The 14,719-nt window shown below is 33.2% G+C and overlaps 3 protein-coding genes across 4 annotated transcripts in view; 2 read left to right on the top strand and 1 right to left on the bottom strand.

Annotated features, from left to right (window-relative positions):
* The window catches only part of LOC144853156 (uncharacterized), a 195,577-nt gene that overhangs the window by 59,198 nt on the left and 121,660 nt on the right, over positions 1 to 14,719 (top strand). The gene's annotated exons all lie outside the window — the stretch shown is intronic.
* LOC144845692 (meiosis-specific nuclear structural protein 1-like) lies at positions 47 to 7,952 on the bottom strand. Its single transcript, XM_078703123.1, has 8 exons — positions 7,800 to 7,952; positions 5,810 to 6,028; positions 5,131 to 5,361; positions 3,349 to 3,578; positions 2,870 to 3,086; positions 2,404 to 2,634; positions 1,408 to 1,668; positions 47 to 896 (listed from the first exon to the last, which is right to left on the bottom strand). The coding sequence occupies exons 1-8, from the start codon at positions 7,800 to 7,802 to the stop codon at positions 801 to 803; spliced, it is 1,488 nt and encodes a 495-aa protein (XP_078559249.1). The 5' UTR covers positions 7,803 to 7,952; the 3' UTR covers positions 47 to 800.
* Positions 8,935 to 14,719, top strand: part of LOC144845287 (uncharacterized) — a 29,591-nt gene continuing 23,806 nt past the window's right edge. The window contains exon 1 of one of the 2 annotated variants that reach the window (XM_078702500.1): positions 8,935 to 9,150. In XM_078702500.1, the coding sequence (XP_078558626.1) occupies positions 9,047 to 9,150 (104 nt within the window). In that variant the 5' untranslated portion in view covers positions 8,935 to 9,046. The remainder of the gene's footprint in view (positions 9,151 to 14,719) is intronic. The other variant, XM_078702491.1, reaches the window with a different exon arrangement.

Here is a 14,719-nt window from a genome sequence, read left to right as displayed (position 1 = left end):
TAGTTTTTATTATTATTCACATAAGGAAACATCAAAGGATTATCAAAATTCAATTGATGGTTCAAACTTTTTCTAGAAAATTATAAATTTTCATGTACTTTCATATATACCCCCATCAACGAGCGAAACTCCGGAGTTATCACACATCAGAGCGCATACATACAAAACACATGTGTTGACGCCCCAACATGTATTAAATATCAGAGTTTGCTAAATTCATCCACATTAGTTTTAATGAATGACCATTTCAATGAAAACTGCCTGTGTCTCAAGAAGATACAATACAAAAGCAATTATACAAAATATAGTAAATCTGGAATGTACATTTATCTATAACAAAACATTAATTTAAAAGGGATTGAATTTGAAAATTATAAGTGAAAATTATAAGTGAAAATAGAATGTTTTGAGACCCAAATATTATCACTGCTGCTCTATAAAAATATAAGAAAACAATATAATATACCTATGATCTGAATGCACACATACATACTCGCATTTCATTTATAAAAATCATTTAGCAAAGAAGCTTCTACATTCGAAAATGGAAATGATAAAATGGTGATATCGGCCAAGTTTTTGTTTAAAAAAAGTTCCTACAACAAACAGCATTAGGTATACATATATTTGAAATATAAACATTTTATTTACCACACATACGATTTTACATGCCACAACTGATGCAATATTTCCTATATACAAATAAATTGTAGCTATAATATTAATTTAAATTTTTTTTTATGTTTCGCTATCTAAATTAGACAATTTTGTACAAGCCTTTAGGATTTCTAATAATTGTTTTAATAATTATCAAACATATCTTGCTTTCGTTCACTATAATGCCGTTTAAAGTCATCGTCAAAAAGTTCAAGATCTCTTTCGTTTTGAATAACACCCTGAAATAAAAAACAAAAAACATTGTTAATGACATTGAAAGAAGAAATTGAGACATTTTGGAGCCAAAATAGTATCTAATTCTGGAGCCAAAAAGCCAACACTATTCATAGTGGTAATTAGAAAAGCTATATTTTGTGTTATTTATGATCACAAAAGGGCGCCGCAACATATAGCCATGGAATTGGTGCAGATTCATCACTGTCTTCGTCCATAACAGTAGTTCTTGTTTAATACCTAAAGGTGAAGGTCTGGTGTATTAAAGGACAACATATCATTAGGAAGATGTTCATTTCAAGTCCTGTCATTGTGGACAGGTGAATGAACGTTGACGGTCACCTGTACAACATGAGAGACCGTTTAAGAGGGCTTCTTCACACCTGCGTGCAATTCAGCACAGCTAGAGGGGTACAGTAGAGGGAATCCATTACTCCTAAAATTACTGTATTTCCCAGTAGCACAAACATACTTTATATGATATTATTTACTAGATATTAAAATGTGTATATTAACCTTTGGCAAATACCCAAGCAGTTTTTGAGCATGTTTTTTGAGTAGACGTTGTCTTTCTTCCTCAATAATTTGTTGACGGAAGTTCTCACGTTCTTCCTCTTCTCTTCGTTCCATCAATTCCATCTCTTTGTCAGCTGCAAATTGTGCTCGTCTCTCCTCAATAAGGTTTTCAACAGCACGTTTGTGTTCAAGCTGTTTCATACGTCGTTTCTGGGCATTCATTTGTTCTAGGCGATCATCTTCTGCAAATTTAGCCAGCATCTGATAACAAGACAAAAACAATAAGCCAAAAAGAAATTCAACGTTGAAACACTGGTTCTCGTCTGATCACCAATGTTAAACAATTTGGGCTTAGTTGGAAATTCAATGGGAGGCCATCAGGATAAATGGAGCTGGATCCCATCAGGCATTTGAAATTAGTACTGCTGACTCTTATGGCAGCCCTGCATCTAGTATCTGCCTCTGCCTTTCTTCTGGTCAAGGTGGGCATTGGATCTTTATCAATGATAGGACCAACCAAGGTGTTTTAAACTTTGATAGACATCAGCCATAAATAAAAATATATTCAACATCATTGGTCTATACAACAACAGGAATTCCAAATTTCAACAATGCATCATATTGAGGAGGACACACCCCTAAATACATATTTTTGTTTTTATTCCTATAATCTGATCTGATGATCTGTTTGTTTTGACCCTAGCTAAGGTTTTTCAACCCAGGAACCACCTTTAATATTAAACTGTAGTGTTTCAATTTTAAATTAATTAATGTTCCCAAATTCCTTTCATGTTATTGTCACAATTATTTTTTTAAACCATCTTCTTAAATATTCAGTAGTTGTTGACTTAAATGTCTGGACCCCATGTAGAAAACAAGCTTGATGCATAAAAGTATACTGTACTATAAATCATTTAACCCTAAAGTGGTAATTTGTAGTGATTATAGTACTACGACCTTTCACAGTGCTACCTTTAATCACAACATTATATTCACCTGCTTTCTAAACTCCTCCTCTTCTTGTTTTTGTGCCTCTTGATGAAGCTGCTTGAGATGTAACTGTTGGCGATTACTAGTCTGCAACTCCAGACGTTGACGTACTCTTCTCTCCATTTCATATTTTTCTTTTTGTCTCTCCGCTTCTTCTTGTTCTTCCAAATATAGTTCCATTCGCACCCTCTCCATTTCCTCTTCTTGTTCCCTCTCTTTGGCAATTTTATGGCTAAGCTGTAAAATTAACAACACATTTTTTTGTCAAAACAAGAAGATGGGCAACAGTAAACATAATTTTAAATCACCAAAAGAAGTTAAACTTGTAAAATCTATTTATTTCTGTATGGCTAAGTTTTATTAATATTCTCAACAACAACAATTTACAAACACATACACAGGACTGGACAATTACAACTATCCTCTAAGGTGATCTTAATATTTATACAAATAATACATGAGATTTACTTACGGCACTCTGCACTTCAGCTTTCTTTTCTTCTCTTTCTCGTTTGAACTCCATTCGTTCTTCCTCTCTGTTCCGCTGCGCATTAGCAAATTCCAATATTCTTCGGTTTTCCTCTTCCATGCGTTCCCTTTCTTTATCCATCCATAAATCTCTAGCTTTCTTAAATTCATCGATATATCTTTTTGTTGCTTGTTGTTTTGAAAGGTAAAGTTCCCTTTCTCTATTATTGAGAAAAAGATGAATTATTTTAATGAAATACGTAAATAAAATTAAAAAATGCCTTGAAAGGTCGGTTAGAGGCCCATTGTATTTAACACATTCCAAATTATAGAACAAAAGTGTTTGTCGTTCTATCACCTGAACCCCTCATAAGCTGCAATCACCTACCGGTCCAAGGGTGTCCCCTTAAATGAGGTTGAACTATATTAAAATGCACCTGCACTCTTACTTGATGAAATGTTATTTAATACAAATTTGTTTACCTTTGATCTTCTTCATAAATCTTTCGAACAATTTCATCAATCATTAACTTTTCTTTCAAGAACTCTTCATAACTTTCTTGTTTTTTGCGTTCTTGCTCTTCCAGTTGTTTTTCCAACTCTTGCTGGTATTGTACACTTTCCTGCCATCGTTCTTTCAGCTTCTTTTGTTCCTCTTCATCTGCTCGAGCTGATTCCTCTTTCATTAGCTTGGAAATTTCAGCATCCCTTGCCTAGAAAAATTGTCAAAAAATAATCATTAATTATCACTCAGTGAGTCACCCATCCTTCAAGGGCAGTTCCTAAAAAAAAGATGTTAAAAACTGATATAAATAGATATTAATATATATATATGCACAAAGTATGTAAAATGGATAAATCTATCAGAACCAAATCTTTATTCTTTCTATTTCTTAAAAATTAGGAGGCTTTCAGTTGAATTAGATGTGTAAAAATTATTGTCATTATTTTTTCACAAAGCATAAACACTGTATAATAATAACAAATAATTATAGATCTATCAATTTATTATTGCTTATAACTGTTATATTATTTAATATGTTAATTAATAATACTAATATAAAACACATTTATGCACATAAAATAACACATATTTAATATTGAAGTTTCTGACAATTTATGTTATTTGTATACAATTATTAATTCAAATAATAGATTTTAGACTACAGTATAAATTTGTTTTAAAAGAAAAATATAAAATGTGCTTTTTAACATAAGTTCAGTTATTTTTAGCATATGCTCGACGGTCCCAAAATCTCATCTGAGTATTGAATTGACAGGGGCGTTAATAACAGTAACACCTATTCTTAACAATTAGTCACACCCTTGCTAATTAGTGTGTCACTTACAAATACTTAAATGCACAATTGAAGTATCTGTAACAGGATGCAAAATCAGTCAACACCTTTGCTTAATTTACTACAAGTTACAAGACATCATAAATGTCAATCATCAGCAAACTTACAGTGAATTGATTATTTTAAATATGTTACGGGCCCAGATCTTAGTGCCTCCCAACAGGAAATATTCAAAGAGATCTATTTTAATCTTTCGCCTTTACAATAACTGGTAACAATCTTTGCATGGTTGTATTGCCTGTGGTGTGTTTGCAATTTTCCCCCTTTTTATGAATTTTATATTGATATTCGTTATTTTTTATATTTTTATATGATATCTTATGTCAGCATAGCCAGTAAATGTAATCTTTAAATATATAATAAGTTATTTCTGAAGATTTAGGCACAGGATTGTTTCTTTGATAATTAAGTAAGTAAATTAATGATGAAAAGAAAATATGCAATGAGTTTATTTTGCTCTATATATTTTTCCATACTAGAAAGAAAAACAGCTGGTGAAGGGTTAAAGAAGAAAAATTAGAAACAAAAATTTTGCCCAAGTACAGGAACAATTACCGCTATAGTCATAATAATTTGAAATATTTAGTTTCTTAGTGATTACCTGATTCCACTTATTGGAAATACATCTTCTCCGGGTGATTTTGAAAAGCAAAATATATTACCCTATAGAGTCAACCTAACCTTAAATGATCCCTTTAAATAATAAACCTAAACCCAAAAATCTCTTCCATCATGAAGAGGACCCTTAACATCATTTTTTTTCATGAAGACCTGCATGGGTGATCCTCTTTAAAGATGTATAATAAATAAATACCCTGTGGTCAATTTCATTTGGTGGCCGTAAACAATGAACACGGTAACATTTCATTTTGAATAATAACAATATTAATGCATAACAAAATCTTACAGTTGTTTCATAGTTCATGGCTTCTTTTTCTGCCAGTTGTGCTGCCCTCTCACGGTTCATATAGCCTGCTCTAAGTTTAGCTTCTAATTCTCTCAATTCTCTACTATTCTCACGTATCTGTTGTCTCATCTTGGAATCACGTAATTGGTCTAGTTTCACTCGTTCAAGTTCCATAGCAAGTCTTTCTTCTTGTTCCATCTGTTTTTCTCGTAACTGTTTCATTTCATGAGACTAAAACATGATAAAGAAATTTGTAATTGGCTTAGTTTTGGAGAAAATTTAAACCGGTATCACTTTTTTTGTTACAACAAACTTTCTCACCCCAAAAAATACTTTATTTTATTTATTTATTCATTTAGCATCCATTCAACAATACATTTAAATACATAAAGAAAACATACAAACAATTGGAATATTGAAATTGAATAAAAGCAAAGTGAATGGATGCAAGGACGACCCATAAAATCGACAAGTCAATTCAACTGGTAGCTAGGTTTGATAACCAAAGGGTTGAAAGGTAGTATATTTTACTTATTTTGGTCTCTCTATCAATTATGTCATCTGGAATAGGATCTTATAGTAGAGACTATCTAATAGTTTTCTAGTCTTCAAAAAAAAAGTTTGATCAGTAAACAAAATAAATGACAAAACTACTGGATATAAACAGTATTAATCTTACTTTTATGATGGCATCTTCCATTTCACGTTCTTTTTGTTCTTGTTGCAATCTACGAATATAACGCTTTGATTCCACCCTTTCCTCACTTTCCATATTTGCCTCCAACACTTTTTCTTTTGTCAATCTTTTTAAGTGGTCTTCCCTGTCTTCTTCCCTGCGTCGTGAATCTGCCAACATTTTCTCCTGTTGTGCATGAGTGAGATTTCGTCGCATCATTGCCTATAAATTTGAAATGAGTAGTTAGCAATAATTACAGTCTTAATTTAGGGAACAGATACAAATAGGGATACAAAAAACACAGTAGGCCTAGCCTGCCCTAGAGCTCCCTTGGTATACTAGGCTAGGCCTGGAAATAATACTAATTATAGGGTTAATTTTTATCCTTAATCACTTCAGTATTCACTTAAAACCGGGGACGAAAACGCAAAGTTAGGTAAAATCATGGTTTGTTTTTGAAAAGACTAAAAACGAAATGTGTTTATAGAAGTAAATGTAAGTCTACGAAGTACGATGTATTTCATTGAATTTGTACGATTTTGAGTTGTATTTTGTGCACACTACCATTTCATAGGGTCTTCCTTGGCTTTTGCGTGCACGGTTTTCTCTCTGTATGGTCTTAGCTTTAGAAACACCCATCAATAGAGGGCGACATTAAAAAAAATATTATACAAATTTGTTTTCGGTATTTAGGCTAGGCTAGATTTTTTATTTAGTTTTCGGTTTGTTTTTGGTTGTTTACGGTTGTTTTCGGTAATTAGACTGACCCATCATAGTAAAGTACTGGGATGGTGGTAGTGGTCGCCTACAAAACTAGCTCTACAGTTTTGCCCTAGAGTAGAGGCCTTCTAGTAGAGTAGTGCCTATGTTATGCGCGATTTGAACGATTTGCGCAATTTAAAATTGCGCAAACAATTCCTTGCGCAATTTGAATTGAAACATGTGTTTCAAATTGCGCAATCAACGTATTAAATTGCGCAAGTAATCTGCAAATTGCGCAAGGTTTTTCGACAGATTGTGAAATCATGCACACTCATATTTTTATAGTAATTTCTAAGAATGATTCAAAATTAAAGATAATATCGCATTTCCTTATTTTAGTAGTGAAAATATTGTTATTGTTAGCATACCGTCGAAGACCCGACGAAGGAAAACGAAGCGGCGGTGTTCCCGGCGGGCACGGCGGGCGGCTAATACTACTCTACCAAAGATAGACCTTTGAGCCTACTGGCTAGGCTATGTTTGTTTGATAGCAAGTCTAAACGTTGGTGGCGTTAGACTATGTTGTGTATTACTCACTACATTAATTTTTGTTATTTTTACATTTATTATGATTTTCAAGTTACAGTGATAATATTATTTAATTGTGTATACCATTTATGCTGTGTATTATACACATGTTATCTTCGCATTTATTATGTTTCATTTTGAGTTATTAGTTTCCAATAAATTATTATTGTTAACCGATCGTCGACGTTGGCACGCATTCTTGCGCAATTTGAAATTGCGAAAGTTGATTGCGCAATTTAATATTGCGCAAGAAAATCTTTGCGCAATTTCAAATTGCGCAAGAATTCTTTGCGCAATTTGAAATTGCGCAAGGATTTTTTTGCGCAATTTCAAATTGCGCAAATCGTTCAAATCGCGCATAACACCTATAATAAGCCTTTACTAAAGGCTAGGCCTAGACGCCCTAGGCTAGCCAAGGCTTTAGGCTAGCCTAGTAGGGCGTCTAGGCCTAGGCCTATTCCTATTACACTTGGCCTGCCTACCCCGTCTAGCTCAACTAGCCTAACTAGGTTAGAGCTAGGACTACGTATAATAAAGAGGTAGACCTAGCCTAGCTAGTAGTAGGCCTAGGCTAGGCCCTACTAGGCCTAGCCTAGTTAGCCTAGGTAAGTAAGCCGGCGGGGACCGGCGGCTCCTCACAATCGCGATCGAGGAAGGTCTAAAATAATTGTTTCATTGAATATGTTTACAAATTCAATCTTACCATATTGAATCGTAATACAATCGGTTGATAGATGCAAATAATTATAACATTAATCTTTAGAAACACGTTGAATTCTACGGTTATAGACAGAGAGTTCTAAACCTGTCTGCTGTGCACCTTTTTTCCGTTGTTTTGCAAGTAACCAAGGTATCTGCTCTCTGGGATGACGTCTGTCCGATTTTTCAAACTGCGCCCTCTATTCTATTGAATAAAATAAACTTTTTATTTTTTTTAATTTTAAGTTAAGTACGAAAAGAACAATGTTTCGCACCATACATACACAGAGTCAGTAAGCCCCTAAATTCCCCTAACTTAATTTAAGAATCATGTTATAGATATAGATAACATTTTCGACCAGGCCATAACATAAATTAATTGTTTAAATCGGAATCAGTCACAAATAAATCGCAAAATACGAAGGTATTAGTTTATATAATCCTAATTTTTAACTTGAAAGCTTTTAGTTTGCCATGGCTTAAACTTTCCTGGATGGCCAGTTCCCAACGGACCGAGTAGAATCCAGTTCACATAAACATAGGTTTCGGTTATTAAAAGCTTTCACTTTGATTTTACTTTAGCGCCAGTAATCACATTTAATGGTTATATTTGGTGCATTTAAATATTGTTATTATTATTGAATGATTTTGGTCTTTATGTTAGTTATTATAGGAGCTAGGTTATACCATAAATATGGACGACGGTATCGTGAGAGATAAAGGTTATTTTCACTGTTATCATATCAACATCGCCGCGTCGTCATCGTCGTCGTCTTCGTCCATAATTTTAAAATCAACAAATAATTTCTTTCTGCGCATGCGATAACGCAACACTTTAAAATGCGTCGTATGTTATAAATAACGAACACTATAAGTAGGCCTATTATAATATCAACGTTACAACATAGCCAATGGTGACGTTGATATGCAAAACCTTTGCATCTTACTCTTGCCTTCTATGTTGTGAAATTGATCAAACAGCCGACGATTTTTAAAAGAGTCGAGAGTGATATAGATATACATTATAAATAAATCTATAACTCCGATAATGGGGCGGATATCCTCTTCTCTATCACTGAACTACAGAAACACTTTACGCATGCTTAGAAGATTTTCAGGAAAGCGCCGCCTCGCGAGAAACGAGCATTGCTCTGGCAATTTCAAGTTTTGCTAAGTAAGGGAACTGTCGATCGAATGGTTCAGCAACTGCAGTATTTTATCTATGTCAGGACTTAATGACTTCTAGCCAACATGACATTCTTATACTTTGGACTTCTATTAGGATTATTTTATACATCTGTATTTGCTCAATTTCCGAGTCTGAACCCAAATGGAAGGAACGTCTGTAGAAAAATGTAAGTTTCCACAAATAAACCAGAATCTTATTAAATATATTATTAATATTAGAGATAACGATCTGAAATAACCTAACTTAAGCGTTCCTTAGTTTACAGTTTGTTTTCCATGTTTTACAATAAGCTATGAAAATACACCATCAATTCAAAATCAGGTAGGCCTACTTGGATCTAGTTTTCGTTTAAGGAACACTTTGGGTTTCCGGGGCACAAATATTGTCACCTGACAATAATGTAAGTATGCAATAAATGTAAAGCATAACAGACTGAACGATAAATATGAAGGATCATATCAAATAGGGTAAGTGTTGACATGACGATGTTCCCCTCAGACGCCATGTGTCGTGGACAGGCACTGCGGGTATATCTAGAAACTGTTGTGCAGACTGAATACATGTTTTATATAGTATGCCTACTCTGACGCGACACCAGTAACTCTAACTCTTGTAAAATTGTAGCTCTAGGCCTAACGTCAAAGATGATAACTGTTGTGAAACTTGAACATTTTTAGGAGGGTTATTCTGATTCTTAGCAAGCATTGCCTAGTAAATTCACATGACTAGTCATGTGAGGGTCACATATGACCCCATGGGCCTTGATGGGTTAGTACAATTCGACCACGTGGTGAACACTGGGCTGATCTTCAATGATTCTAATTAGTGACCTTTTTGCTAAAGACCAACACTTCACTTGTGATCGACTGTGCAGCTTATTACAGGCCTACACAGAAGTTACCTGGGTTCTGACTGTTGACCTATGATTAATGCAAATGAATAATCCAATGACTGTACAAATCAAAGCAACTATCATTTGGGCTCTAATTTAAGAAAATCTTGAATTAAGAATTAAACCCAAAACATTTTTGGGTTTGAATTTAATAAAATTATTTTAACTTTTTAGGTTCCTCCGTCCAACAAATCCACCCCAACACAACCCCAAATTGAATAATATGGTCATTTACTATTATAATATAACGTTTTCGTGTGAAAAATCCAGGCACGAAGCCACATAGACATTAACAGTAAACTTGACGTATGTGACTAGTTTAGTCACATTAATGCTGTGATTATGGCGCTTCGTGTGCAGGCAAGCATGGAGCGATCTGTGCTTGCCTCACGTCTGCTCACCAACCAGCTGTAGCAAATGCGTAATACTGAACGAGTCATCAATATAAAAAAATAAGTCTACCCTGGCACCGAATATGAATACAAACAAGTTCAATTGTATGTGTATCATATAGTTCAGTAGAAAACATATTAAGGGACACATTCGGGACCCAACAAAACAAAGTGTCCTCTTAGTATCTTAGTGCCCACTATAAAACATAATTATTGTCCAGCATTTCCATGGAAAGTTTCCCCGTAAAAATGTGTGTCTCCTGTAGTAGGGGTGTCCCAAAAAGGAATTCTACTGAATATTTTGAAGACATTCCCAAAATGGGGATTGTATAGCGCTGTTGTAGCCTTAGCATTTGATTATCCTATGCCGTTTAAGAATTTATAGAGCTCATTATTTTTTACTGTCCTTTTCTTCCCCTTCGTTGTATAGATTAATTATACAATTATTAAGAGGTCACAATCCTGAATACTCTGTATTTTCGGCGCCGGCTTTCCAATTGTTTCCGTTTGATCACGTTATTAATAGCTTTATACGGCTAATGTAATTGCATAAAACTATATTTACCAGAAGCAGACTATTGCCGATAAGAAGACAATAGTTGAAATGTTCTTGTTTAAATGTTATATCTGGAGGCTGTATGATTCATGTAGACCATGTATCCGCGATGCACCATCCCATCCCTGTAAATGCAGCTAGTGTCCCAGACGATAAGTGGCTGACTAAAACAAGGAAATGAATGACGAGCAGAATATATCCTGCCAGCTCTTAACTCGGGTTTAGTCAATGATTTGTAATTTGACTTACAATTTCAAGAACTTTTTTCAACCTGTCAAACTAGGGAAACTTTTGAAATCTGAGGTAGATTTTGGTTGTCATTTGTTGTTACCGTGTTTAATTAGATGAAGCCAACATTCTTCGCTCAACGCATTGGCGATATTGAATGCTTGATTAATTGATTTTTCTACAATGTTCAATGGTTTTAATTAAAAATTAACAATTACAAAATATCAAGGTTGCACAATATATGTAATTAAATGACTTATTAACCCAATGACAAGAATATCCTCAAAGTGTAGATAACATACATAGTTGTTCTGAATATTTAAAGGGTACCTCCGGCAATAATTTCTATTGCGTATTATAAAATATAAACCTCTATTTTTTTCGATGAGCTCATTATCAATGTTGTTTCAAATGTTTATATTTTATCATAAACAATAGAACTCGGAGCCACCCTTTAACAACAATTTGATTCACCTGCACGTTTGCGTACAAGCACAAAGTGCGTAGCTTTATTCTTTTAGGTTAAGATATAATTTTTATTATTTTACGTTATTGTATTTAAGCACTCAGGTCGTGAACGTAGACCAATGTATAGCAGAGAAGAATATTGGTTGGGATCGAGAATAACAATTCATGCATTGTTAAAATGTTATTACTTTAGGGCCTTCATGTCCCATGATATTTCAGAACAAGTTTTCTTTATTCAATTAAATTTCTATTCCCAACTGTATATTTATTTCTTACTTAGAAAAGTGTTATTTTACGTGTGTTCTTTAGAAATTTCAGATTCTAATTAGATACATATCCACATAAATATTGTTAATAATTGGACGTTCTACTTTTGGGACAAGTTATGAGCCTTTAGCTTTTGTTATCAGTATCAACATTTACAGACGCTAATACGCTTTATACGTCACAAATCAAATGTTGAATTATTTCATTTTTAAAATGACCTTTTCAAGAAAATTATCTCTGATATGTATCACAATGTTTTACAATCAATTTCAGGTAAAGTTGTTTGAAATTAGTCATTATTTCTATGAACTGATAATTGTCACATTAATTACTACAAAACTACATGTGCGTCATCACTTTTACATATCGTCATCATTGTCTCATTGACACATTCAGTATGAATAAAATAATCATCATTACCAACAACTGTCATGATAATAATCATTACCATCATTACCAAACACAATTGTCATGATAATAATCATTACCATCATCATCAGCATTATCAACACAATTGTCTTCATAATCATTATAAACATCATTATCAACACAATTGTCATAATAATAATAATCATTACCACCATTATCAGCATTATCGACACAATTGTCTTCATAATCATTATCACCATCATTATCAACACAATTGTCACCATAATCATTACCATCATTATCAACACAATTGTCATCATAATCATTACCATCATCATTAACAACACAACCACCTTCATTATAAGCAACATTATCATCAACAACAACAACATCAGCATTGCAGTTAATAATCATCAATCGTCATGCATAATAAGGAATAATTAGTATAATTATATCATTACATAATTATCATCATTAAAAATAGTCTTCAAAGAAACAATCGTCGTCATAGCAAAATTATCATCAGCATTTCATCCTCAATCCACATTTATATCATCATAAACATCATCATTTAGAGTCACAAGATATCATCACAGTTATACCGTAGAATGATCACCAATCGTTATCATAAAAGTCATCAACTTCACCATCAACATTATACGATTAAAGACTTTTTATGTTATTTATTAATTTCATTGATCAATTTACACCTGTTTTAATAAAGAGAAGTTTTGTTACGTTTATACCGTTTCCGTTTCTAATGAAATGTTGTTGGTGTTACCAGTTTATTCGCAGACTAGCTTTGTGTGTAATAAACAATAGATCTGATGGTAATTTTGAACATAGCCCGGCTTATATATCACAGTTTACTTGATCCGCCTTACTTCATTTCAATTTTTATAATTAGACAGGTGTTTTTTTAGTTCTTCGTAGTATCCAAATATCTAGTATCAGATGTACTAGAGCTGAGCGCGAGATGATACTGTCAGTTTTATTTATGAGCTTCATTTTGTGTTGTTAAAAACTAGATTTAATGTTGTCTAACAAGCTTTTTTCTTAATTCCCTAGGAAATTTTAAAATGATAAGCGATCAACAACAAGTTTATGAAACATATCTACAATTTTATCCTCATTCCATTTCCATCATGGACATATTTATGTTTGTTTTATTAATCCAACACGCGACTTAAAAGCTAAAGTTGTCATCCATGAATTATTACTTGATATCATCATTGCCGACAACACATTTTTTTTTTTCATGTACAGAAGCCAGGGTACTAAAGAAATAGTTCGAACAAAATAAATCTAAAATAATACATTCAAATTTTTTATATTTTTTTGATACAGTAAAATTAAAGAGATTATTTTGAAAAACAAAATATGAAAGCATACAGAAAATGATAATGATGTGTATTAATGTGCGTATTACGCCGCAGATCTCCAATAAGAAGAAATTCTTTTTTTAAATAATAATTAAACAATGCAATAGTTTTAAATATAATGCGAGAAATAAAATTAGAACTCCTTACTATAGTTTGTATAGACCTAATGTAGCAAAGTTGACGAACAGTTTATTACGGTATATAATTTACAGAATGGTAAATCCATATGGACATAAGCAGAATGTATTTTATTCTAAAGTGTCCATCAACTGCAAACTATGATATCTTTCTGTATCATCTAAAAAGTTAATCCTCACATGAATCAAATTCTTCGAACTGTTGACACCAGAACAAATACACATTATTCTTGAAATACCATCAGTCGTAAGATTAGTGCAGTAAATTGAACAACTTGTAACGGTGTCAATCAGAGTTTATTATAATGCTACGATTTGTGATGATGTTGAAATTGTGAAGAAATCTTGCGCAGGATATTTTAGATGCTGCTTACAGTTTAAAATCAGTGTATTATTTTGACTAACTTTTTTAGTTTAGTATGTTCCAGTTTCTGATCAAGATTTTTTTGTAACCAGTTTACCGGGGTACCCTATATAATTAGTCTTGAATGATGAACTTGGTTCTTTAAAATGTAAACTGTTACAATGGGCCTACGGTTTAGTCCTTATCCGAGAAAAATTGCTCCACCACCAAAACTAGGAGCTCGTGAGCCTCGAACTCATGCCTATATTGTTGGCTATATTTAATTGAACAGAATGCATTTGGAGTCGGGAACCGATGAATTCGAAATAAAACAGAAAGAATTTAGAATCATCCGAATAAATTCGGAATGTTATAGCCGAATTAGTTCGGAAAGGAGCTGAATAACTCCAGGAAAACAAAAAAAAACCCAAACATATATTTCGGAATTTCATCGAGAGAAGTGTTCAACATCATAAACTATTTAATGATAATCGAGTAATTTCATTTCCACACGTTTCAATGATGTAACATAATAGTGGAAAGGGGTATCCCATGTAGTTGGGCTTTACACGCGAGACAAAACAAAGTAAACATGAGCATAAATGCAATTGTTGGCCTCATTTGCCTGGTTTGAAAGACTGAGCTATTTTCAATCTGTTAGATTGGAATTAAATTCCCAATTCTAGAGCTTATTTTTGATT

Source organism: Antedon bifida, chromosome 1 (genome assembly GCF_963402885.1).
Source record: "Antedon bifida chromosome 1, ecAntBifi1.1, whole genome shotgun sequence".
Taxonomy (NCBI): Eukaryota; Metazoa; Echinodermata; class Crinoidea; order Comatulida; family Antedonidae; genus Antedon; species Antedon bifida.
This window is presented reverse-complemented; position numbering and strand designations above follow the sequence as displayed.

Bases quoted from the DNA above. Each gene is read 5' to 3' on its own strand.
- LOC144845692 (XM_078703123.1), bottom strand. The intron at 3,579-5,130 runs GTAAGATTTTGT...CAATTTTTCTAG, and splicing joins CCATGAACTATGAAACAACT to GCAAGGGATGCTGAAATTTC. The intron at 2,635-2,869 runs GTAAGTAAATCT...TTAATTTTACAG, and splicing joins AAGCTGAAGTGCAGAGTGCC to CTTAGCCATAAAATTGCCAA.